The 27622-nt window shown below is 42.4% G+C and overlaps 1 protein-coding gene across 3 annotated transcripts in view; it reads right to left on the reverse strand.

The window, feature by feature from the left end:
- UBP1 (upstream binding protein 1) overlaps positions 1 to 18186 on the reverse strand; it is a 58022-nt gene extending 39836 nt beyond the window's left edge. For 2 of the 3 annotated variants that reach the window (XM_059162205.1, XM_059162204.1), the window contains exons 1-2: positions 17838 to 18186; positions 1979 to 2130 (exon numbers count right to left, since the gene is read on the reverse strand). In XM_059162205.1, the coding sequence (XP_059018188.1) occupies positions 1979 to 2130; positions 17838 to 17950 (265 nt within the window). In that variant the 5' untranslated portion in view covers positions 17951 to 18186. Of the gene's footprint in view, positions 1 to 1978; positions 2131 to 17837 lie in introns of those variants that run through there. The other variant, XM_059162207.1, reaches the window with a different exon arrangement.
- Positions 18187 to 27622: the final 9436 nt, after the last annotated feature.

Consider the following 27622-nt stretch of genomic DNA (forward strand, 5'->3'; position numbering starts at 1 on the left):
AATATATCATCACTACAGATGGGGAATTGCAATTTTTAAAAACACGAGAGATCTTTTTCCATTTAGTAATAACAGTGATAAATTATGGATACTTCCCCAGGCCAACAGACAGACACATCCAACACATTCCCTTAAACAAGGGTGTGTGTGTGTGTGTACGCACGTACACTCATTCATCCCATTATATGCACATAACAGTTCTTACTCAAATATTCTCCAAGTAAGAGAAATACAGGTTATTTCCTAGTCATTAGAAATAAAGCTAGAGTGAATAACTGTGCCCCCACATGGTTTCTTCTGATTATTTTTACATCTAAAATAAATCTTGCCATATAAATTTAAAGTAGTTTCTTTTTTTGTGGTTAAGATTTTCTTTATTTGAGAGAGAGCACAAGTGGGATAAAGAGCAGAGAGAGAAGCAGACTCGAGCGGAGTGAGGGGCAGATAGAAAGGGAAAAGCTCAATGAAGGGCCTTTCAAATAGGACACTTAAGGGATGCCTAAGTGGCTCTGATGGTTAAACGTCTGCCTTTAGCTCAGGTCATGATCCCAGGGTCCTGGGTTTGAGTCCTACATTGGGCTTCCTGCTCAGAGGGAAGGTCACTTCTTCCACTCCTCCATGCTCTCTCTTTTTAAAAAAATAAAAAGACACGTAAGTCTCAAACAACAGAATGACTACCCAAACAATGTTAACAACAGAGTTAGGGTATTGTACAAGTGCTATGGTAGAATAACCTGGGGTAAAACTTCATAGATCCTGCATTTATATATCGAATGAAAGCTAAAGTTATTCTTCCACATTTCAGAATGCTAATCATAGCAGTCCAAAACCCAGAGCTCTGTCCAAACATTCAAAGAATTAAAGATTCTATTTAATGACAGAAAAATAATTACAATATGTTCTTAAGTGAACGGATATTAACTCCAATTTTATTAAAATAAAGTAGATGTACACATAAGAAAATATACCTATAAGGTAAACTACTTTATCTTGGTGAGAGCAGTTAATTTCCAGCTTTATGTCTTGACATATTTCCTAATCTTTCTACAGTGAGAGGATGTACAATTTTTATAAGAATAAAAGTTCTAACTTTATTTAAAAATAAGGGTGCAACGTGCTTTCAATGTATCCAACAAAATTCATAGCTATGTAACAAAGTACTTCTGTTTAATTTGGTTAGTCACACTGGCCTATGCCCAAACTGCTGAAAGAACCTCAAAAAAATACCTTATAATTTCCAAGAGTAAATTCTACCCCCACATCTCCATTTTCCACTCTGCCAGCTCTCACTTTCCTATCAGCAAAACTTGATATTCTCATAAAGTGCGAACAAGATATGAGTAGACAAAATCGGACATGGCTTATTTTATTTTATTTTTTTTAAGATTTTATTTATTTATTTGACAGAGAGAGATCACAAGTAGGCAGAGAGGCAGGCAGAGAGAGAGAGGAGGAAGAAGGCTCCCTGCTGAGCAGAGAGCCCGATGCAGGACTCGATCCCAGGACCCTGAGATCATGACCTGAGCCGAAGGCAGTGGCTTAACCCACTGAGCCACCCAGGCGCCCCGGACATGGCTTATTTTAGCCACAGACTCCATCTTGGTGCAGATTGTCTATTTTCAGCACAAACCTGCTTCAGGCCTGAGACCCAGGTTCCTTGATTCATTCTCAAGTTCCATATTGAAACCAGCATTCCTAAAAATAACTGACATCCTTTCCCACTTGCTTCTCCTTTGGATTTCGCCTGAAAAACCCTGTAAAAAATCTTATTGCATGGGCCCTCTTTGTGCATATCAGGTTCCATGAACTACAACTCTGCTGGCTAACAGTAAATGCCTATGGTTTTTGTTAACTAAAGTTATCAAATTTAAGAAAAATCATCTAATTTTAAATTACTACTTGTAAATTCGGCTGTAAAGCCCAAACGCTCAAGCTGTGTGTCCGTCCTTCGTTCAGAGCACAATGCAGCCATACTCACCTTGGTTCAAGTAAGTGAGAGTCTCGTCGTGCAGTTTTACCGCAGGCGAGGTGGCAGCGCACATCACATACTGAAAGGGTGGGTGTTTAGTCTCACCATCCAGTGGAAGGCTGGAATCTTCTTGTTTAAAAATGGGCAACGCCAAGACATCGCTGAAAGGCAAGAGAACCAACACTGGTCTTGAGTTTAAAATATTTAAAAGCATATAAAAACACGGAAGCGCAGATTCTTTTAAAATTTAAGCTCAGGAGTGCCTGCTCAGTCTGTGGAGTGTACAACTCTTGATCTCAGGGTTGTGAGTTCAAGCTCCATGGTGGGTGTAGCAATTATTTAAAAAATATATAAAACCTTTATTAAAAAAATAAATAAAAATAACATTTAAGGGGTGCCTGGGTGGCTCAATGGGTTAAGCCTCTGCCTTCAGCTCAGGTCATGATCTCAGGGTCCTGGGATCAAGCCGTGCATCAGGCTCTCTTGCTCGGCGGGGATCCTGCTTCCCGCTCTCTCTCTTGCCTACTTGTGATCTGTCAAATAAATAAATAGAGTTTAAAAAAAAATTTAAACTCCAAAATGTCACACAGAATAAAAGAACTATTCATGTTAATCTGGCTCCCCAAAAGAGAGTTTAATAACCTATATCTCTAGTGTGGGTGTGGGGAGAAGGGGGGAGCAGTTACGATGAGGCAGATAAAATAAAAAGTATTTAATAGTTAATAAAGTCCATGCTACTTACTGATCAAGAGATCTAATACTATACATGCTTCAAAAAATTCTTCAAAAACTTTAAACTCCATATTATCTCTATTAAAACAAGAGCAAGTAGGACTCCTGGGTGGCTCAGTCGGCTAGGTGTTTGCCTTTGGCTCAGGTCGTGATTCCAGGGTCATGGGATTGAGCCCCTACTTGGTAGGGAGTCTGCTTCTTCCTCTGACCCTCCCCCTTCTCATGTTCACACGTCCTCTCTGTCTCTGAAATAAATAAATCTAAAAAAAGAGTCTTAAAAAGACAGCAAGTCAAGAGTGCATAGCTACCTATTTTGAAAGGTAGGTCATATTGGTACTATAAAATCACAAAGAAGCATTTGATTAAAATGGTACTTTACAAAAAGTACCCTGCAAGGCCTAGCAAACACTGAGAACATAAAGCTTCATGCTTAGTCTAAAACAATGGCTTCTTCTGCAAGGGAACAGCAGCAGTAGAAACAGCTGCTATTTTTTCCCCCAAGAATAATTTGTGGCATTGATTGGAAGGGAGGAGGGTCGGGGGAGGCTTCTGGGGCACTCTCTATATTCTCTGTTAACCCAAACACACATGGATGTGTTTATTTTGTTTTGCTGTAAAAAGAGCTGCGAATATAACTTATATTCCATAAAAATTCACCCTTTTAAAGTGTGTAATTTGACAGGTTCTGGTAAATTAATAGAGTTGTGCATTACCACAGCTATCTAATTCCAGAACATTTTCATCACCTCAAAAAAAATCTCACACCCATTAGCAGTCATTCCCCAGCCCTATCCCCCAACCCTACCCCTGGTATTGGCAGTGATCTATTTTGTCTCTATGCATTTGCCTATTCTAAACATTTAATACAAATAGAATCATATGGTCTTCTTTTACTTAATATGTTATCAAGGTTCACCCCTGTTGTAGCATATATCAGTACTTCACCATTCCTTTTTGGGGGTGAACGATATTCCCTTATGTATGGATAGACCACACTGTGTTTATCCATTCTGGGACATTTGGGTTGTTTCCATTTTTTAGCTATTATGAATAATGCTACTATGAATAGCTGCATGTTTTTCATGTAGACATATGTTTAATTCCCCTGGATATAAGCCCAGGAGTAGAACTGCTAGGTTATATGGTTACTGCTTAACTTTTTGAGGAAATGCTTAACGCTTTCCAAAGCAGCTGCACCATTTTTACATTCCCATCATTAATGTAGGAGTTATAGGTATTTATTTTTGAGATAAATCACTGACTTGTACCTCTGTATCTTGATAATGTTTCCATGTTCATTCCTCAACAAAAAGTAAAATAATAAAATCTCCAAATGAGGGGTGCTTCGATGACTCAGCTAGTTAAGGTATGGACCTTGATTTCAGCTCAGATCATGATCTCAGGGTTGTGAGATCGAGCCCTGCTCAGCAAGGAGTCTGCTCTAGATTCTCTCTTTCCCTCCGCCCCTCCCCCTGCCCTATGCTTTCCCCCTTGCTCTAAAAGAAATCTTTTAAAAAATATAACCAAATGAATAACTACTACATCAACACCAATAGCAAGGGTTTGTCTGAATTGCTTGCTTTCCTTTTTTATCTCTACAGGCCATTAAGTAAGATATCTGGCTAGTCCATTTTAATTGAATTCAACTTAGAACAAAATGTTGAAATAAATAAGATGGGAGAAAAAACCTGCATTGCATTCCCCCCTCCCTGCATATACTCTATTAAAGCACCAGACTGATTATTCAGAGACCTATTACCCACTAGTCCTCCTCTTTATCCCTGGAAACTGTCAAAATGCTTCTAAGCATACAAGTATAACAGAAACACACAGCAATGGTCGCCAATCCTCCTCTATGGCTCTTCTCAGCACAACCTAGAGGTCACCTAAGTGGCACAGATATAAAACCTTGTGGGAGATATAGAAACTTTTCAGGTGACTTAAAAGAGGTACTTTAAGACTTGAGAACAACTCTCTTCATGAAAAACAACTATAACAGTCAAAATGGTTCTACAGTAGATGAAAAAAATATATACATTCTTATGTCCTATATATGTAAGTATTTAAAGGACAAGACAAAGAGGCGCCTGGCTGGCTCAGTCAGTAAGGCATGCAACTCTTGATCTCTAGGTTGTAAGTTTGAGCCCCAAGTTGGGTGGGGTATAGAGATTACTTGAAAATAAAATCTTAAAAAAGATCATTTTCCTTTGAAATCCCAATTAATTTTTAACTTCATTAGAAAATGCATTCCTGTCAACACAGCAGTCAGTGTTCCTCGTCAAACATAAACCAGATCATTTCATTCCTTTGAACTCTCTCCCTCAGCTAGAGTCTTTCAACTAGGGTCCCTTCAAGACCCCACTCACTTTGTTCTTCCCTCCTTCACTTGCCCTCACTTCCCTGCCCCCCATATCAGCCTCCCACCCTGCCTTTTTCCCACCCTGTCACTGGCTTTGGGTTTGGCTCTACTCTTCTGCTGATGTCCCTCTAGTGCACTCCCTTTAAATGTCACCTTCACAGTGACAGCCAGATAGCTGCAGTCCTCGCATCCATGTTCCCAACTTCTCCTGTCCTGCTCTATCTATCCACAAAAAGCTCATCACCTTCCCACAGTACAAAGGACTTAAATCTCTATCACCTATAAATACATAACCATCTCCCCAAATTTGTTTCACTTCACTGATTCACCCCAGCATTTAAGCACAAAGAAGGGTCTCCAGTACCTCCTGAACCAATGAACCAACTGCAACTTTAATAACCAATTATTACTAAAAGGAAAAAACCAAGTGCCTAGGTAATTTAAGAGCATCATTTCTACTAGGGTGAACCTGAAGAAAGTTCTAGTATTCAGTTGTTTTTATAATCCCATATCCCCAACAGGTAGAGCTCCCAGGGATCTGACAACCAAATGAAAAGTTTCTCAAGGTTTCAAATTATTACAAGTAATTGTGAAATGCCAGTACCCAAAAATAACTAGGCACACAAAGACAAGACTCTGGGAGCAAGAACCAATAGCAAAAACAACAGATGGCCTACACCCAGTTCCAGATCTGTCTGTTGGTATTCAGCTCTCTTCTGCCTCTGTTGCAGAGGGTTCGAGGTCTGAAACTACATATATAAGACTTCTTGCCAGCTCAAGTCTTGCTAAGTTGTACAAGGGAAGCACTGATAGGAAATTAAAAGGTAGTGGGAAAAGACAGAGAGGCAGGAAACCGCACAGGTTTCCGGGCAGTCATGCCTTCAGCAGCTAGCCCAGGAGCAACCAGGTAACAAGTCCTCCCCCAACGCACCGAACCCTTCTAGCACCTTTGCAAACTAATACTTCACTACATCTTTCTCTGCTTTAAACATCTAAATGGTTTCTATTTTTCTAACTGGACACAGACTGATACCCTCAAAGAATTCAGATGCTAGAATTAATGGACTCATACTATAAAATTATGCTTATTCTGTTTAAAGAAATAAAAGACAAGCCCAAAAAGATTGTAAGGAAAAGGAAATTATTATTATTATTTTTTTTTTTATAGAATCGAACAACGTCTTTTTTTTTTTTCTTTTTAGGATTTTATTTATTTATTTGGCAGAGAGACACATGAGAGAGGGAACAGAAGCAGGGGGAGTGGGAGGGGGGAAGCAGGCTTCCTGTTGAGCAAGGAACCCGATGCGGGGTTCGATCCCAGGACCCTGGGATCATGACCTGAGCCAAAGGCAGCGGCTTAAGGACTGAGCCACCCAGGTGCCCCCAGGAAAAGGAAATTTTAAGGGTAGGCAAAACTGAAAAGGAACAAATAACTTTTCATTTTTTTAAAAAGATTCCATTTATTTATTTATTTGACAGAGAGACAAAGAATGAGCGCAAGCAAGGGGAACAGCAGGAGGAAGAGAAGCAGGCTCTCTGCTGTGCAGGGAGCTGGATACGGGGTTCAATCCCAGGACCCCAGAATCATGACCTGAGTCAAGGGCAGATGCTTAATTGATAGAGACACCCAGGCATTCCCCAAATAGAACTTCTAGAACTGGAAAACAAAATTGCTAAAATTAAAAACTTAGCTTTAAAAGTAGACAGAAATGTAGAGTAGAGTGAATAAGTAGACTGGCATATAGGCAAAAATAAGTTATTCAGAAGGCAGCAGAGTGAAATGAGGGAAAATGCAAAAGAGAAAGAAAGGATATAGTGAGATTTTCCATTGAATTGAAGTTCTAGAAGAGGGAAAAATATTGTGGAGGAAGTATTTGAATTAAAGGCTGAGCAAGTTCCAGAACTAATGAAATATACCAATTCAAGGACTGGAGAAGCCCAAATAACCAAAGCAGGACAAATAAAAGAAAACCACACCCGGGCTCTCTGCTCAGTGCAGAGCCTGCTTCTCTCTCTCTCTGCCTGCCTCTCTGCCTACTTGTGTTCTCTCTGTCTGTCAAATAAATAAATAAAATCTTTTTTTTTTTTTTTAAAGATTTTATTTATTTATTTGACAGACAGAGATCACAAGTAGGCAGAGAGGCAGGCAGAGAGAGAGAGGGAAGCAGGCTCCCTGCTGAGCAGAGAGCCCGATGTGGGACTCGATCCCAGGACCCTGAGATCATGACCTGAGCCGAAGGCAGCGGCTTAACCCACTGAGCCACCCAGGCGCCCCAATAAATAAAATCTTAAAAAAAAAAAATGGGGCGCCTGGGTGGCTCAGTGGGTTAAAGCCTCTGCCTTCGGCTCAGGTCATGATCCCGGGGTCCTGGGATCGAGCCCCGCATCGGGCTCTCTGCTCAGTGCAGAGCCTGCTTCACTCTCTCTGCCTGCCTCTCTGCCTACTTGTGTTCTCTGTCAAATAAATAAATAAAATCTTAAAAAAAAAAAAAGAAAACCACACCTAAATATGTCAAGAAAAACATCTAAGCTTAGAAGGAAGTACAAAGTAAAGGACTCAATCAGTGGAAAGCGGGAATGGGGAGGATGTGGTGGGAGGTAGGAGGGTCCAAGGAGTCCTGGAGTCATCGAGTGCTGGGATGGGGAACAGTGGACAAGACCACTATGGGAACAACGCAGTGGCAAAAGGATGCACTAGAACACTAAGGCTGTGAACTTCAAGTGAGACCACTCAGTACTTTTCGACCACATTCAACTGCTTAGGTGACTAAAAGGAAGTGAAAAATCACATTTAATCAGGGTTACAGTTCTGCTAAAATAAAAAAGATGGGAAGGAAATAAACCAAGAGAGGGCAAGAGAGACAAAGCTATATGCAACGAAATACAACGACTGTCCATGAAAATTAAAACTGGCTGAAGGGGAAAAAAAGGTGTTCAAGAGGATGTGAAGCACCTAGGTGGTTCACTCCAGCTTTTGACTCAGGTCATGATCTCAGGATTGTGAGTTGGAGCCGCACTCAGTGGGGAGTCTGCTTCTCTTCCTCTCCCTCTGCCTGTCTCTGGCTCATGAGCTCTCTCTAAAGTAAACATTTTTTTTTTAAGATTTTATTTATTTATTTGACAGAGAGAGTCAGCAAGAGAGGAATACAAGCAAAGGGAGTAAGAGAGGGAGAAGCAGGATTCCCACCACAGGGAGCCCAATGTGGGGCTCAATCTCAGGACCCTGGGATCATGAATCGAGCAGAAGGCAGATGATTAATGGCTAAGCCACCCAGGCACTCCTAAAATAAATAAATTGCAAAAAAAAAAAAAAAGGAAAGAAAAAGTGTGAATAGAGTCGAATCAAGAATCGTAGGTGGGCCAAATGACAGCAAGAGGAAGGTACTGAAGGAGTGAGCTGAAAGGGTAGAAAGGTAGTAGTTAACACTGAACTCTGAATTTGGTATTATATGTGACTGGAAATATCAAGGTCTAACATATGATCCTAGGACTGAGAAGCTGAAGAAATCCCACTGTAAGAGAGATACAGGGAACAGAAATGCTAGGGTACTGGAAGGTCCATTTGGATATCTTCTGAAATCACCGAGAATTTAGTAGCGTCAGATAATGACAGTGAACCAGGACCTAAAATTTTAAAAATGAGGACTGACCCAGAAATCACTAAGATGACTGCAATATGGACTCAGAAACAAACTGAGTTTTGGAGGGGAGGGGGTGTGGGGGGTTGGGTGAGCCTGGTAGTAGGTATTAAGTAGGGCACGTATTGCATGGAGTACTGGGCGTGGTGCAGAAACAATGAATTTTGGAACACTGAAAAAAAAAAGATGACTGCAATAACTGAGTGACTGATTGGTTGAAATTTGGTAACATGAAATTAAAAGTTGGGGGTCTTACAAGGAAGGAGAAAGGGAGCATAGCTTAAAAGTAACAGTGAGAAGTACTTCCTTCATGTTCTGGGGCAGCAGGCGGCCTATGGAAATAAACCACCACCACCTGCAAGGGCTTCAGAGGAAAAATATAGACTGGAAGGATTGCCTACTTTCCAAAGGAACAGGAAGATGAAGATATCATTATGAGACAAAACTGCCTGTGTCTCCTCAGGCTACCGTAACAACATACCAAAAACTGGGTGTCTCAAACTAACAGAAATGTACATCTCTCGGCTCTGGAGGCTAGAAGTCTGAAATAAGGTTCCTGGCAGAGTTGGTCCAGGCCTCTCCCCCAGCTTCTGGTGTTTGGTGAAGTCCTGCACTTCCTGGCTTGTGGATGCATCCCTCCAAATTACATGGCCAGCTTCCCGTTGTAGGTCTTCACTTAATCTTCCCTCTGTGCCCAAAGGTCCTCTCTTTATAAAAACACCAGTGCCTGTCCTCATTACATCATTTTTAGTTGATTTACCTCTATAAAAATCTTATTCAAATAAAGTCACATTCTAAGGTCCTGAGGGTTTAGGAATTCCAATATATCCTCTTGGGGGACACAATTCAATCCATGTGATGGCAGATTGAAGGTTCCAGAAGGCAAGGTGGAAGGATGTTAGGAACCGGCAAGTAAGGGGAGATGGCTAAGAACTAAGGAGGTCTGGGGCAGCTGGGTGGCTCAGTAAGTTGAGTGTCCGCTTTGGGCTCAAGTCATGATCCCAGGAGCATGGGTATGAGCCCTGCATCGGGCTCCTTCCTCTGAGGGGAGTCTGGTCCTCCCTCCCATGCTCGCAGATGCATGCACATGTGCGCTCACGCTCTCAAATAAAAAAAAAAAAAAAGAAAGAAAGAACTGAGGGGGTGCAGTGCCACAGTGCTGACCAAAACACAGGAGAAAAGCAGTATCCTAAAATTCTGGAGTTTCTTGTAGTCTTAACAAATAAATACGAAGGGCACAAAAGGTCTGGGGTCTGGTCCAATATGCCCTACAAAATTTATATTTATATGTATCTGTCTAGGAGAGACAACTCAAAAAGAGAAAGAACAAATAAGTATGAATAAAAAAGGAGGTATCACCAATAAAAACTAAAAATGAGGGTTGCATGAGTGGTTCAGTTGGTTAAGCATCTGCTTTCAGCTCAGGTCATGATCTCAGAGTCCTAAGATCAAGCCCCACAAGGGGCTCCCTTGCTCAGCAGTGAGTCTACTTCTTCCTCTCCCTCCACCCCCTACTCATGTTCCTCTCTCTCAAATAAATAAAATCTTAAAGAAAAAAAAAAAAACCTGAAAAGATGAGAATATCACTACCAACTTTATGCCAACATATTTGAAACTATGGATAAGATGAACAATTTCCTAGAAAAATAATTTATCAAAACTTTCTTTAAGACACAGGGGCACCAAGGCTTGGCTCAGTCAATGGAGGATGTGACTTTTTTTTTTTTTAAGATTTTTTATTATTTTGACAGAGAGATCACAAGTAGGCAGAGAAGCAGGCTGAGAGAGGGGGGAAGCAGGCTCCCAGCTGAGCAGAGAGCCCAATGCCGGGCTTGATCCCAGGACCCTGAGATCATGACCTGAGCTGAAGGCATAGGCTTAACCCACTGAGCCATGCTGGTGTCCGAGGATGTGACTCTTGATCTTGGGGTTGTATATTCAAGCCCTGTGTTGGGTGTAGAGATTACTTACAAAAATAAAAGCTTACAAAAACTTTCTTCAAGACACAAAAGTCTTTTTAAAATAATCCTACAGAGACTGATATTGTGGCTAAAAATTTTCCCCCAAAGAAAATTCCTGCCCTAGAATGATTTTATAGGCAAGTTCTGTCCAACTTTCAAAGACAGCTCTCACAGAAAGTCTTCAAACAGAACAGAAAGAGAATAAATACACTAACTCATTTTATGAGTCTAATGTAACTTTGAAGTCAAAACTAGCTACAAACAGAACTAAAAATGAAAATGAAAAGCTCATTTCAGTCATAAATAGAGAGGCCAAAGACCCAAATTAAAAATTAACAAATCGAATCCGAGAGTATAATGACAAAGCATGATGTAGTTGAGTATTCCCCAGGAACACAAGGACAGAATACAGAATCTAGAAACAGAACTCCACACTTCTGGACAGGTGATTTACAGAATGTCATTGTGAAGAGGCTCAAGTAAAAAGTCTTTTCTAACAGGGAAAAGCGCAATTGGTCTCCTACTTCTTACCTTACCTTTACCAAAAACAAAAGAAAAAAAAAATCACTCCAGACAGACTGTAAACTTAGGTGTGACATATAAAGTAATAAATTGGGGCACCTGGGTGGCTCAGTGGGTTAAAGCCTCTGCCTTCAGCTCAGGTCACATCGCGCTCTCTGCTCAGCAGGGAGCCTGCTTCCCTTCCTCTCTGTCTGCCTCTCTGCCTACTTGTGATCTCTGTCAAATAAATAAAAAATAAATAAAATCTTAAAAATATATAAAAATTAAAAATTAAAGTAATAAATCTTTAGAAAAGACTGTAAGAATATCGTACACACTCACAGTAAGGAAAGACCAACTATAAGTGAAAAGATTAGTCAATCTGACCATATCAAAATCAAGAACATTCAAAAGCCACCAAAAAGAGAACAGAAAGGCATGTCACAGAGGTGAGGTATTTATGACATATATGCATGATCAAAGGCTAGGGTCCAGGATATATGAAGAACTAAAGAAAGAAAATAAAAAAGAAAACAACAGAACTGAATGAAAAAAAGGCGTTGCCTTCAAATCCTGTGAGATACTTAGCTGAATATATAGCCTTAAATGCATCTGTTAGAAAACAACCACCAAAACCAAAGAAGAAAAAAGCATCCAACCAACCAACTTGGAAAATAACAAGAGCAATCAAGAAACAAGGAAGAAAACGACCACAAAAGTAAAATAGAAAATCCAACAGAAAAGTAAAGTAAAGCCAAAATTTGGCTTTTTGAGAAGCACTGAAGATACAAGCCTCTGAAATACGTCACAAAAGAAGGAAAAGACACAAGTAGTATATAAAGTAAAAGAAAAGGCATCATCACAAATATTGAAGAGATCTTTAAAAAAAAAAATCTGAAAACTCAGAGCAGACAATTTTTGGTGAAATTTAAAATTACCACGACTTGCCAAGATACACAAATTCTGAATACTCCTATGTCAAATAAATTACGGTACTGTCAAATATCTACTTGTGCAAGAAAGTTAAAATCACCAAATCCAGGCTGTATTCCAGGTGAACTTTACAAAATCTTGAGCAATTAAGTCTCAGCTCATAAAAAACTGTTTAGGGACACCTGGCTGGCTCATTCACAGAGCACAAAACTCTTGATTTCAGGGTTGTAACTTCAAGCCCCATGTTAGATATAGAGCCTGCCTACATACATACATATATAAATACATAAATAAAACTTATGGCACATAAAAAGAGCAAGCTATCCATCTCACATGAAACTGATGTGATGGGTATGGCTATTATCATACCCAACAGCCTCGATGTTTAAAAAAAAAAAAATACCAGGAGTGCAAGAAAATTGAAGACCAATCTCATTTAGGAACAAAGATAACCTGTTTATGAAACTTTGGGAACACTCTCTAAAATCATTATGACTAAAAACTCAAGTTTTAGTGGTTCTAAATAACACTACAGTGATGCCCTAACCAACACACCAAGGCAAGAAAATGAAATGTAAAGATCACATAGGAGGAAACAAATCTACCATTATTTAAAGATATTGTCTAACTACAAAGTCTGAGATCCTACAAATTATTAGAACTATTAAGTTCATGGGAGCCTGGGTGGCTCAGTCAGTTAAAACGTCTGCCCTCAGCTTGGGTCATGATCTCAGAGTCCTGGGAACAAGCCTTGCATCTGGCTCCCTGCTCAGCAGGGAGCCTACTTCTCCCTCTCCCACTTGCCCTGCTTGTGCTCTCTGCCAAACAAATTAATAAAATCTTTAAAAAGGTTGGGGGGAGAACTATTAAGTTCGGCAAGGTCCTGGAGGGGGAAAAAAAGCAAGCTACAACAAGAAAAAGAAAAAATATATACAGCCTTCCTGGCTGATTTTTCTCCCATCTACAAAGATCATGTTCTATGATGGACCTCTCTATTAATTGGTAGGCAGCCAAACGGTGCAATGGAAAGAAGTCACACACCAGCTCTGGAGCTTCAAATCCTAGCTCCACCATTTGTGGAAGGACACTGTGGCAGGCTACTTAACTTCTTCAAGCTTTAATAATGGGTTTACTTTAATTTAGAAGAAAACATTTTACGCATCCAAACTATAGATATAACTATACACATTAAACCAGAGATTCTCAAAAGTGTGATTTGTGGTATCCTGAGGAAACAGACTCCTTCAGGGGATTTGGGAGGTCAAACCTATTTTCAGAACAATACTAAAACAATATTTGCCCTTATCACGTTGATGACATTTGCATTCAACCAATGGTGATTAAACCTGCTAGGGCTTTAACATCAATCGAGGCAGTGGATCCAAACTATCCAAATCAAGGCAGTGGTACCACTGCATAAAAATGATTAATTTAGTATATATTGGTTCTTGGGTAGGTATATTTCTGCTGCACACCAAAGTGCAGTGGTTATCTCAAGGAAAGCTTTTATGCCACCTTAATAATCTTTGATCTGGAGTCTGACTGAGCAGTTTCTCTCACAGAAGTTAAAGTTAGTTTAACTTAAAGGAAAAACTAACAAACTGTGATTATTCAGACCTGGTTATGTGACAGAAATTTCCTCAAAAATGAAAAAGTGAGCCTATCATTTCCCGGGAAATAACTATAATGGTTTTAGAGTAGGCAGTTAGTTAGGTTCTAATAGGATGTCTGCAAGCCAGCATATAGGAAGTCATTGCCAACTATAAGGAAGTCAGAGGCCTGTCCTGGCAGCATTCCAAAACAAAACCACAAGAAACTGGATCAAACCAGACAGGTCCAAGATGGCTGACAAAGTAGGCCAAGGTTCACATTATTCCTTTATTATTACACTACATTACCATACCTAAAATCTCCCCAACACTGGTATCATGACAGGAAACCCCTGGCCAAATAAGGAAGAAAAGGCTATGTTTCCAAGAAATTCCTTCCTCAAGTGATGAATATTCCACCCTCTTGTTAACAACTGTTAAGAGAGAAACCCAGGAGCACCTGGTGGCTCAGTTGGTTCAGCGTTCAACTCTTGATCTCAGCTCAGGTCTTGATCTTAGGGCTGTTGAGTTCAAGTCCTGTGCTGGGCTCCACACTGGGCGTGGATAGAAATCCAAACCCTAACAGATGCCACACTCCCTGGAGCCCACCAGCACTCATATTTTGAGAGCATACTTTTGCTTTAATAAACTTTCCTGCTCGTACTTCTGTGTAGTGTCTGTCCTTCAAGTCTTTCTCCTGATGAGATCAAGAACCTCCAGTGACATCTTTTAGACAACCGGGGTCAAGAGCCTCACACAACCTGAGGTCTCCCCAGTCTACGTGGCCAATGTCTTCTGTGAGGTAATAATTTAATATTTTATGTGTAATCTAAAGAGATCACAGTACTTCCCAAGTCCTAAAAATTAAGTTGTTATAGATTTTAAATTTCATGTAAACAGTAAGATGGGAAGAAAATTACCAGGAGGTAAGAAAGACCCTCCTAAGAAAGTCTTAATGAGCTAATTCCTAAAGGTCATTTAGTTATCTGTCCCTTACTTCAGAAAACATGAATGACCCAGATTTCAAGGTACAATGGGTTTCAGCCTTCCTTCAGTGAGGGGAAGCTTAGCCTTCATTTGGAATGGTAGTATCACTAGCAGGTCACTGCATCCCAATACTGTAACATCAATGGGCTTCAGATTACTCACTTAAAATAAAAGGATTGGTTTAGAAGTTTCTAAGGTTTCTTCATCCATCTCTAGAATCTTGATATTATAACTAAGATTCTAAAAACATTTATGACCTGCCTCACTCCAAACAGAATCTGCAGTAGCTCATATCTCACATATAAATGTGGTACACCAGTACACACAGAAGGGAGAAGGGTGGTGACAGAGAGAGAAAATGAAACAGAGCCAAGAGGAAAAAGGAGGGGAAGAAGAAAAGACAGCATCAAAAATTTGTCACAGCATAGCCTAATACTATCAGCCTGCAGTTTAATGCAAGTAGTTCTGTTTTTTTGTTGTTGTTGTTTTTTAAAGTAAGTCCCATGCCTAACCTGGGGGCTTGAACTCACAACCCTGAGATCAAGAGCCAATGTTCTATGGAGCCAGCCAGGTGCCCTAACGCAAACAGATTTTTAAGTCAGACTACTGAGAGAAACCATCTTTCTACCCCCAAATCAAGGAAACCATTTCTTAAAAAGTCTTTAGAGATGGGTGGTTTACAGGGCCTGAGAGGTTCAATCAGTTAAGTGTCTGCCTTTGGCTGAGATCATGATCTCCTGGTCCTAGGATCGAGACCCACACTGGGCTCCATGCTCAGTGGAGAGCCTGCTTCTCCCTCTACTGCTACTCCCCCTGCTTGTGCTCTCTGTCAGACAAGTACATAAAATCTTTAAAAAATAAAAATAAAAAGGGTGGTTTAAACCATCCAAAGAGCAAATATAGTAAGCATACTTCACTTTGGAATTTAAAAAAATTTACTTTGTAGGCAGCTTTTCATTTCATTAAGAAGTCATTTTCCAATAATTTCAAATTCAGCACCTTGAGTTTAATTCTTGAGCTTTAGAAAAAAGAAATCAAAGAGAAAGATAAGCATCAATAGCCTTACTTCCCATTTGATGCGATATGAAAAGAGACTACCTGCCCATGAAGAAGAGAGATACCAGGCACTCCTAAGATCCAGCCTTCTTAGGACTCCTGGTCCAAGCTGGGAAGTGCAATCTAAAGAAGGCCTCCAACAGCGTAAAGCCTACTTCAGACAATCTGTATCACGTCCATTTTGGAACTACCCAAGTTTGAATTTCATATAAAGGCCCTTGAATTTGCAAGAGGCAAGCAAGAACTCTCATCAGCTGCTCAGTTTTGAGGATACAATTAAATACGAAAACAAACAAACAAACCTAAATAACTCCTTAAAAACTGGTACTTGCCTTCAAAAATACCTGAAATTTTAGATTAAATGACACACCATGTAAGCAATAACTAAAAACATTTAATGGAAAGTTTCCCCATGGCCAAGTGTTGTATAAGACCCATAATCATAAAGATGTCAGACATTATTTTAAGAACAAGGTCAGGGAAAGGTTAAAATCATGATTTTCTTTCCTTTTCACAGACTAAAACACACACAAAAGTTCATTAGCTGGCTGGGTCACTAAAAGAAATAAAACTCTAGGAAAAAAGTAAAAGCTCAAGATAACCCTAACAAGCAAAATTCTTGGCCACAAACTTACATTTAGCCATAACTGAGACCCGAGAAGCAACTTTTCACCTGAAAACACTAAATTCCCTTCATGTGCCTTAACTGGTCTCCAGGAGCAGCATGGCACCTGAGGTCTGTGTTTTAACTAGGAAATCACTGTCTCTAGTACTGTGTGGGATGACCCTGTGACTTTCAATAAATCAATTTCTTCAACTGAGACAGCTGTTCTAGAAAATAAGCCACCTCATCCAGAGCCCTGAAGTTGCACAACTGCAAACAGCAAGTGCCAAGTTCAGGGAAAGGAGCACATACCCAATCAGGGTCAGAATCTGGTGACCAATGGTTTTCCTCCACACACTTCCACACTCTAAGAAACATCTCCTTCTTTCTGAGAGTTCTTTATTACCCAGAGTTTGCCTTTAAAATATAAAAGCTGAATTTCTTCAGGGTGCACCCCCCCCCACCATTCCAGGCCTGCTCTGACCCCCAAGTCTCTCTTCAGGACATTTATGCTCTCTGCCCTCCCTGAGAGCTGCAGTGAGATGTACGAAAGCTACTAGAGGACTGGACAGCACTTCAAAGACAGCAGGCATTACTTTAAAGAACACATTCAGAAAATCTCAATTCGCCTTAACAAAAAGCTGCCAAACCATGGAATTGTACACTTTAATCAGGTGAACTTATACTGCATAAACTGTATTTCAACATAGCTGCTAAAAATAAAAATAAAGAGCCAGCAAACTGACCTAAGTTAAAAACAAAAACATAAAATACCCAATACAGCATTCTTCAGGATAAAGGCCAGAAACTAAGCTCTGATCTGTTTCAACCTTCAACATTAAACAAAATGAATGGCTACTGGTACAGCCAGCAGAGACTAAACAAACTATTGTTTGTTGTGCAATCACTGCATCTTAAAGCCTCTTCAAAAAAAAAAAAAAAAAGCCCGAGAGAATGGTTACCAAAATGAAAAATTTCACTTTGAAACAATCACCAAGTTAGGGGTTTTTTTCCCCCCGAGTCTCCTTTCATTTATAATTACTATTGTAACAGCAAATGATTAAAATTTGCAACCAGAAAACACTACAATGTAGAACAGACTAGAAACTGATAACCAAAACCTTGGAGTATTTTCCCAATACAAGTTCTACCATTTCGTACACTATTCAAGCTCCAAGGGACTTGTAAATCACTTCCAAGGAAAAGGAAGCCCCTTCCCCCACCAACCCAAGCCATCCTAACAGCCGGCCACTTTTACAGCAAAAATTCAGCTCTCAGAAGCAGTTCCCGCTGCGTCTTGCAGGGCCGCCCTCCCACGCCCGCCACCCGGGTGGGTAGACGCCCGCGGGGCTCCCTGGACCCGACCGCCACGCGGCAGGGCCCGGACCCCGCGGTCAGGAGACCCGGGCATCGCTGGGCGCAGCCGCGCCTGGCAGAGGCCCGGGGTCGTGCAGGCCTTCCCCAAGGAGACCCCAGCTTCCGCCCGCCCGGCCCAGGGCGCCCGGTACCTCATGCTGTAGGCGCCGGCGCCCAGCTCCTGCCCGATGCCCGAGAGGCTGGCGTCGAAGTCGTGCACCAGCCCGGACTCGATCACCTCGTCCATCTTGAGCACCCAGGCCATCTTCCGGCCTCGCCGCCGCCCGGCGCGGCCTCCGCGAGCAGGCGTTGGGGCCGGAGCTCCGCGGGCGCGCCCTGAGGGAGGGCGCGGGTGAAGCCTCGGGCGGCGCGGCGGATGGTCACCACAGGCGGCCCGGGCGGCGGCCGGGACGAGAGCGTCCGGGGCCCCGCAAGCAGGGCACGGCGAGCCCGGCGAGCAGCTGCAGCGGGAGCGGCCGGGCCGCCGGCAGCGCCTCCCTCCCGCGGGCGCCGGCCCCGCGCCTCATGCCGCCGCCGCCCACCCCCTGCGCCGCTAGCGCTGCAGCCGCCGCCGCCCGCCCCGCCCCGGAGCCCCCGGCCGCATCCTCCCCGGCGCCGCGCGGGGGCGGGAGCTCAGTCCGCCCGTCACCCGATCCCCGGTCTCGACCCCGGCCCTCGGCCCACCCGCCCAGGTACAAGCTCCCCGCCACCCCGGCCAACCCCGCCGCCGCCGCTCCGCCGGCCCGGACGCTTGCTCCTATATGGCCGCGGCTTGAGCGCTCTCGCCGCTTCCGCCTCCTCCCGGCCCCGCCCCGGCCCCGCCCCCACCCCCGCTTTCGATCCTCGCTCAGGACCGCCCCGCACGGCCGGGCGCTTCGGGGAACTCCCGGCGCTTCCGGACCGAGAAATTGTTCAGGCGGAGCAACGCAGCCCCGCCCACGCGGCCGATTCGCAGCCCCTGCGGCCCATAGCCTCCCCGCACTCCAGCCCAGGAAGAGGTGGTGCCCGCAGGGCGGCCAGTTTCCGCCCATTCAGAAAGGCGGGATGATTGACAGGCGAACGGGACAATAATGGCAAGTGTTTGGTCGAGGCTCCCGTGAGTCTCTGGGCCCCTGTACTAAACAACCAATCAAAACGTTCTTCCTCTTGGGCGGTCTCGAGGATGGAATTGGCTGCCGAAAGAAAGAGTTCATTGGGCCGCACCGGAGGAAGCCGCCCTAAACTCCGCTCCTGGAGGTCTTTTGCTCGCTTGTGGTCTTTCCGGGTAGCCTCTGGGTTTTGCCGAAACTACAAATGGGGGTGGAGTGGGCGCGGACTGAAAAGCCAAATGGGCAGAAAATCTGGATTGACATGAGTGTAGGCCAATCAACGCCTCTGAAAAGGGCTCCCGCTGTCTCCCAGTTGCAGATTGCGGTGGGCATAATGGCGAGCCTGAGTTAAACTGGGTTTTCAGTCCCGATAACAGCCAGCAATCGTGTTACTGTTACCGCTCATGGTTTTGGAGGTTCACTGGGCTCAGATGATTCTCGTTCAGGGTCTGTCTGTCCTGTGGGCGGAGTGGCATGGCTGGGCTAAAGTCCTCTCAAGGGCTTCCCCACTCACGTGTCTTACCGCTTGATGTCGGCTGTCCCCTGGAACCTCAGTTGGGGTTGCTGGAATGCCTACACTGTGGCCTCTCCGTGTGGTCTTGACTTCTCTCAGCATGGGAGCTGGGTTCCTAAAGCAAGCGTCTCAAACGACAGAAAGTGGAGATTGCTGGTTTCTTAATGACAAAGATTCTTTGCTTGACCAAACTTTAGTCAGATCTCAAACCTTCCAGACCCATCTGTGCACTTTATTGTAAAATTCAGTTTTAGCAAAAGCCTTCTACCTCCTTAACTGCTCAGGTTCCTTAGCCTCTGCCCTCCCCCCAGGTGATGTCTGGTCACCCTGGCGGATCTTCAAAAGAATTCTGTTAGGTACTTCTGCCGGAACCACCCCGCCTTACCTCCTTGTAATTTATTCACAGTAACTTTGCGTTCACTCATCCCCAACCTGCTTCTCGACTCCAAATTTTCACTTAGCCATGGTGTATTTGGAGTTGAGCCTAATCCCCATTGCAAAACTGTGTTGGTATGATCCTTAATACCTATTGTAATGGTCCTGAGTAGTCTGTCCTGTCATTTTTAGCAAGTGACACTGAATATTTTTTCTGAAAGCCTGGGACCAAAAACTGACACAGACTCTTTATTCTCTACTGTATTGGTGAAGCAGCCATAGAATAAGGTTGATGGGGGAAGAGTTAGTTTTGGGGGCCATGTTTTAAAACTTCCAAAATTCACCGTCAGGCCACAAATGTTGTATACTCTTTCCACAAGCAGTGAACACTCACCTCTTCCCCAAACCCCTGCAAAAAGCCCTCATCCCTTTACAATATCAAGGTTCAGGATTTTGTGAGGTCCTGGAACAGATGAGGCGCTTTGGGTGCAGTTCCTTGGTTGGGCATTAAGTGGTTCTTTAAAGTAGCTCCTCTTGGGGCACCTGGGTGGCTTAATCCTTAAACCTCTGCCTTCCAATCTGGTCATAATTCCAGGGTCCTGGGATCCAACTCTGCATTGGACTCCTGCTCAGCAGGAAGCCTGCTTCTCCCTCTCCCATTCCCTCTGCTTGTATTCCCTCTTTCGCTGTCTCTCTCTGTGTACAATAAATAAATAAGATCTGTTTTTAAAAATCAATAAATTGGAGCACGTGGGTGGCTCAGTGGGTTGAGCCTCTGCCTTTGGCTTGGGTCATGATCTCAGGGTCCTGGGATCAAGTCCTACATTGGTCTCCCTGCTCGGTCGGGAGTCTGCTTCCCCCTCTTTCTCTACTTGCTTGTGATCTCTCTCCGTGTGTCAAATAAATAAATAAAATCCTAAAAATAAATAAATAAATAAATAAATAGGCTCCTCTGTATGAAGATCTGTGAATTAAAAAGACAAATGACGGACACCCGGGTGGCTCAGTTGTTAAGTATCTGCCTTTGGCTTGGGTCAAGATCCCAGAGTCCTGGGATCAAGTCCCACATCGGGCTCACTGCTCAGTGGGGAGTCTGCTTCTACCTTGCCCACTCTCCCTGCTAGTGTTCCCTCTCTGGCTGTGTCTCCTCTCTCTGTCAAATAAATAAATAAAATCTTTAAACAAACAAAAAATAAATAAGACAAATGATCTGTCCCAACCACTACCACATACTTCATACCCAGTAATGGGAGAGGCACAGGAAACTTAGCTCTACAGACACTTTTCTTCAAAGGGGGAATGGAAGGCACAAAGCAGTCATTAGATCATAGACATTCTGAAATTCAGTTGGGTAAATGTTGCCAGTTCCTTGCTTAGGACTTCATCATACTTCCTGGGAATGTTCAGTGGCTCTTGTCTCCGTCCAGTGGACTCTTGATTCTGCCGTCTGAATTATCCTTCCTGTTGCTTAAAAAGTAGCCCATGTTTACAAATCAGTTTTCTCAGCTGTTTTCCATCCATAGTTGTGCAGGGGTCTGAAGTACTCTTCATGTGGTGCTCTCATTGCTCCTTTTAGACCAAACTGATACAATTCATTTTTAAGCTTTGTAAGGTTTTTGTGAATCAATTTTTAATCTACTCCAATGAACAAAAACTTTACCAACACGTAATTGGGAGGCAAGCTTGGCAGCATTGTTCTGGCTCATGTTTCTCTTAAGATTACAGTCAAGATATCAGCTGGAGCTACAGTTTATCTATGGGCTTATCTGGAGCAGGAGGACCCATTTTTTTAAGCTCACGTGCATGACTGTTGGCCAGAAGCCTCAGTACCTCATTTGGGACCACAGGACTCCCTAAGTATCCTCAAAACATGGCATCTGGCACTGCCCCCTCCCACCCAAAGTAAGTAAACCAAGACAGAGTAAGGAGGCTGCTCTGCCTTTTATGACCTGGTCTCCAAAGACACACATTATCCCTTCCACTTTATTGCTGCTCCATACAAGCAAGTTACTCCATCTAGCCGACATTCAAGAAGAGAATTTGCCAGGGCACCTAGGCGGCTCAGTTAAGCATCTGGCTTCAGCTCAAGGGTCATGATACCAGGTTTTGGGATAGAGCCCCACATCCGTGCTCCCTACTCAATGGGGAGCCTGCTTCTCGGTCCCCCTCGGCAGCTCTCCCCTGCTTGTGTTCTCTCTTTTTGTCAAATAACTAAATAAAATCTTTAAAAAAAAATAAGGAATAAGAGAATTTGTCTCCATCTTTTGAAGGATAGATGTCAAAGAACTTTACACATTTTTAACCAGAACAGCAATGTTCATTATTATCACTTAATGGGTTTTTGAAAACACTAAACAACACAATTAAATCAGAAAAAGAGGGACACCTGGGTAGCGCAGTCGGTTAAGCAGCTTTCTTCGGCTCAGGTCATGATCCCAGGGTGCTGGGATCGAGTGCCGCATCTGGCTCTTTGCTCAGCGGTGAGTCGGTTTCCTGCTCTCCCTCTGCCTGCCACTCCCCCTGCTTTTGCAGGTGCTCTGTCTCTGACAAATGAATAAATAAAATCCTTAAAATAAATCAGAAAAAGAAACTAGAGATATAAAAGTGGGAAACGGAGGTTAAAGTTATCACTATTTATAGGTTATCTGTTCATATACCTGAAAATCTCATGGGAAACAAGTAAAAATTGAATAACATAGTGACATACAATATGAATATTCATAAGTCAACAGTTTCGTACAAAGAACTTTGACAATGTAATGAAAGAAAAGGATCAATTTATAACAATTTAAAAAGATAAAATACGTCAGAACCAACCTAACAGGAATTATAAAGAAGTTTGTGAGCAAAATTTTTAAATCCTCAAAATGAATACAAAAGTATACTGAACATAAAATACTATACCTGGTATTATAATGGTAGTTCTGCTTAAGCTAGCCAGTAAATAATGTGATTCCAATAAAAACACTGACAGAATTTTTTTTAATTGGACAGCATGATTCTAAGATTAACATGGAAAAGTAAATGAGCAAAAATAGTCAAAAATTTTTTTAAGTTTAGATATTAAAACATTATAAAACCTAAATATTTAAAAGCAGTATTCATTGATGAATGGATGAGCAATGAATGGAAGAGAATGAAAGATCCCGGAACAGATCAATATGCATATGGGAACTGATTATGTAATAAAAGCTGGCATCTCAAATCAGTGAAAGAAAATGGACTATTTAATAGCTGGTTTGGGGATCAACTTTAAGCACCTGAAAAAGCTTATACCAGAATAAATTCCAAATGACTCAAATTTCTTTTTCTTTAAAAAGGCTTGAAAGGATAACAAGCAAAATTATAAAACACTAGAAGAAAACATGGGCAAGTAATTGTAGAGACTTGGGAAAAGGCTTTTGTAACTACGACACAAAATCTAGCAATCTTAAAAGATTGATGCACTTAAAAACATAAAACTATTACTTTATTGTAAACACCATCATAAGCAAAAGCAAAATTATTTAAAGCTTAGATCATGAACAAAAGTTGTGTTTCCCTAATACATTAAGAGATCCTGCAAACAGATTAAGCAAAGTATGGTGAAAATGGCATACAGGTTGGAGCACATCTGTTTGAGATCCGTTCACGCAGAAATTTTCATGGAAGAAAACAACTAATTTGAAATGCTGCCTCCTGCAACACAGTCTAAAACCTGGTCACTAGAGTTTTGTATTGTCAGTAATGGGCAAAGATGAGCAGCATCTGAAGAATGCTCTGTTCTTGCTGTTTTGCAAAACTGTGAAAGCAGCTGATAGAGCTCTCAACAGAAAGGCTGCTATAATCATGGTCAGTGATCCCCTACCTACCATTTTCTCCCAATTAAATGTGACCCTGGGGATCAGCCAAAGGAACAACCCCTCTTACACAGTCTTTATCCACTTGGTACTTAGGAACAGCTAATGAACAGGAAGATACAGCTGGTAAACAGAAAGACCAAGCTCCTGATAGAGAAAATCAGGTTTTAGAAAAGTTCGCATTTGACTGCTGGGATTAAAAAGACCTACCTACTTGGGCTTCTGCACAGCAATTAATTCTTCCCCAGGAAAAATTAGTAGTACATTTTTTAAATGCTAAAAAGTAGTAACACCCTTTCTGCGTGATGGCTCTTGGGCTGCTAAACCATTTCAATCTGTCCTTTCAGATTCTGTATTTGTTAAGACATTCAAGGGTGGCAGCTTCCTTTCTCTGTCTTGGTTTACTTACTTTGGGGGGGTGGGGGTGCTAGATGCCTGTTTTGAGGACACTCAGGCAGTCCTATGGTCCCCAAATGAGGCACCGAGGCTTCTGGTCAACAGTCATGAAGACAGTGAATTGCTTGTGTCTCATCACAATTCAGATGTTGAAATCACATTGAAATCTACACGCCCCCTCAGAAGGTGATAGTATTAGGTGGGGTCTTTGGGAGGGGCTATGCCCTCTAGAATGGGATTAACACTCTTATTAAAAGATACCCACAGAGCTCTCCCACTCACTCCCCTTGTGCCAGCCTGGTTCATGTTTAAGAAGTCTGCACCCCAGAAGAAACCTGAGCAGCCTGGCACCCGGATCTCAGGCTTCCAGCCTCCAGAACTGTGAGAAATAAATTGTTGTTGTTGGTAAGCCACACAGTCTGCTGTATTTTGTTATACAGCAGCCTGTGTGGTATATAGCAGCCTGAAGAGACTAAGACAGTGGGGTACTGGGGATACCTTTGAGACATGCTGAGGTTTCAGAAAAGCCAGTGCCAAGTGTATAGCAACACAGAGTGTCAATTAACTTTTGCTGGGTCACCAACCACCTTAAAATTTGGTGATTTAAAATAATAGCCATTTACTTAGTACGTGCTTCTGTGTGTCAGAACTTTTGCTGGGCTCAGCTATACAGTTTTGAGCCCGGCGAGGCTTCCTCATGCATTTGCTACCAGCAATGGCTCTGCTGATCTTGGCTGGCTTTCTCCCATGTCTGGTGTTCGGCCGGGACATCAGGGCTGACTTGAATCCTGTTACGTGGTCTCCATGCTCCAGCAGACTAGGTCTGCCTTGTTCTCATGGTGGTGGGATGGGTTCTGAGAGACAACAGGCCACGGTGAGAACTCCACTCAGCCCTGGAACACCATCACTTCTGCTGAAATCTCTTGACCAAAGCAAGTCGTAAGACCAGCCCAGACAGAAGGGATGGAGAAACAGACTCCCCCTCTTGGTGAAAGCAGATGGAAAATCCCAAAAATTATTTGGCATAAATGCTGACAAGGAGCAAAGATGTTTTTTGTCTGGGAGTTCTTAAAATGCTTCACCGTTATCAAATGCATTTTTCAGATTCTCTCTTTGAGAAAAATGGGACAGGGATTAGAAAATTGTGGCCCTTCTTATGAACAGCACATACAGTCAGGTAGGTAGCAAGATATTTGAAAAAAGCTTCATGTCAACTGGATTTAAGACTAGCAAAATTTGGGACGCCTGGGTGGCTCAGTTGGTTAAGCGGCTGCCTTCGGCTCGGGTCATGATCCCAGCATCCTGGGATCGAGTCCCACATTGGGCTCCTTGCTTGGCAGGGAGCCTGCTTCTCCCTCTGCCTCTGCCTGCCATTCTGTCTGCTTGTGCTTGCTCTCGCTTCTCTCTCTATGACAAATAAATAAAATAAAATCTTTAAAAAAAAAAAAAAAGACTAGCAAAATTTGTGGGCACCTGGGTGGCTCAGCCGTTAAGTGGCTGCCTTCTGCTCAGGTCATGATCCCGGAGTCCTGGGATCGAGGCCCACAACGGGCTCCCTGCTTGACGAGAAGCCTGCTCCTTCCTCTCCTGCTTCCTGTTCTTGTGTTCCATCTCTCTCTGTCAAATAAATAAATGAAATCTTTAAAAAAAAAAAAAACTAACAAAATTTGTTCCTGGAACAGTTGACAAATACTCTCATTCTGAGGTTGGTGGATAACAATGCCATCGGGTGGGATTTGATAAAACTCTCTTTGCCTTTAAAATGAGAATGTTACCTTCCGGGCTCTGTCCGGCTCTGTTTGCATGGGGAAAATGCCCTGCAATCAAATTCTGTCAAAAAGAATGTGAACACCAGGGGCGCCTGGGCAGCTCAGTCGTTAAGCACCTGCCTTTGGCTCAGGTTATGATCCCAGGTTCTTGGGATGGAGCCCCACATCGGGCTCCTTGCTCAGCCAGGAACCTGCTTCTCCCTCTCCTACTCCCCCAGCTTGTGTTCCTTCTCTCACTGTGTTTCTCTCTATCAAATAAATAAATAAAATCCTATTAAAAAAAAAGACTGTGAAATCATATAGACCACATGACCATAAATATGGGCTAGGTGCTCTTTTGAATATAACATACGAGTTATACTCTGTAGCTATATTGTCTGGATTCGAATTCTAGCTCTGCCAACTATGAGTGTGTGATCTAAGACATTACCTTAGTTTCCCCATCTGCAAAATAGTGTATCTCCCTCATGGAGTTGTGAGGATTAAATAAGTTAATACATTATCGAGCTTTGAACTCAGCCTGGTTCATGTTTAAGTGTTTGTTGTTATATGTAACCTTGACCGATCTCACCAACAAGAATGAGTTGACTACTAAGTCTTGGATAAGCAGGCAACTCAAGGACAGACAACTCATTTGCCAGTGCCCTTGCTATCATCATCCATGGTGTTTTTGACCATGTCATAAAATCCAACAAAGGATGAAATATTACTTGACCATATACAAATGTGGACAGTCCCCAGCATATAGTCATTATACAATACCCTGAATCTACTTGGGAATTTCTTAGATATTATACTCAGCAAAGACTGAGACAAGTTTGACCCTGGAGAACCGTAGACCAGACAATCCAAATACGCTTCCAAGTGCCCTTTGTCTTGAGGAAAATAGAACAGGTAAATTTTTTTTCTCACAGGCACGTTTAATATAAAATTATGCTTCTCCAAAAAATGCAATGATCTTTCTTATTTTTTCCCTCCATCTATGTATGTAATTTTTTTAATCTACAGAAAATCTAAAAAATAAGAAGAAAAAGGAACAGTCAGCTATATGTTCTTTAGTCACATATTCTATTTCACTATTGTTAATTTCTCTACTACTCTTCATTTGCCTACTTATTTGTTTAACCATGTGATTAAGTTGCAGCTTTCATGATAACTCATGCCTAAATTCTTCACAGTGTATTTTTTTAAAGATTGTATTTATTTATTTGAGAGAGAAAGAGAGCAAGTGCCCAGAGAGGGGAAAATAAGCTGACTCCCAACTGAGCATGGAGCCCAACGCAGGGCTCTATGCAGGGCTCCATGCAGAGCTCCATGCAGGGCTCGATCCATCGACCCTGAGATCATGACCTGAGCCAAAATCAAGAATCAGATGCTTAACTGACTGAACCCCCCAGGCACCCCATTCACAGTGTATTCTAAGAGGACAGAAACAATCCATCGTGATTCTAATGTCATTATTATATCAAGAAATTTAATAATTCAGTTAAAGAAATTAAAAAATATTTTCTAATGGTTTCTTCATTTCCAGACCTGTCCTTTTGTCCCTAAATTGTTTATTACAGCTTTTTTCAAATCCAGAATTCAACCAAGGGTCACAGTTGCATTTCTTTTTCAGTCTCTTTTGTCTCTTTAGACCAGTTTCCCTGCTCCCCATCTGCTTTTTTAATAGGTTTATTTTTTTAGAGTTTCTCTACAGAAAAATTGAGGAGAGTACAGAGAGTTCCCATATAATCTATACCTAATTTCCCTTCACCCAAGTTTAGGCTTGGCCATTTCAAAACTCTGAGAAGAGTCTTTGCATTCTCTTTGTTGGGGGTGACGTATTTGGTTTCCTTTAACATTCAAACCTGAAGGAGACAATTTTATATCACTGGACATCTGGGTTTTGGGTGGGGTGTTGACTGAATGGGACTTGGGGTTGCATCCTTTACAACAAAGAGTCACTGTGTTCTG

Source organism: Mustela lutreola, chromosome 2 (genome assembly GCF_030435805.1).
Source record: "Mustela lutreola isolate mMusLut2 chromosome 2, mMusLut2.pri, whole genome shotgun sequence".
Classification (NCBI taxonomy): Eukaryota; Metazoa; Chordata; class Mammalia; order Carnivora; family Mustelidae; genus Mustela; species Mustela lutreola.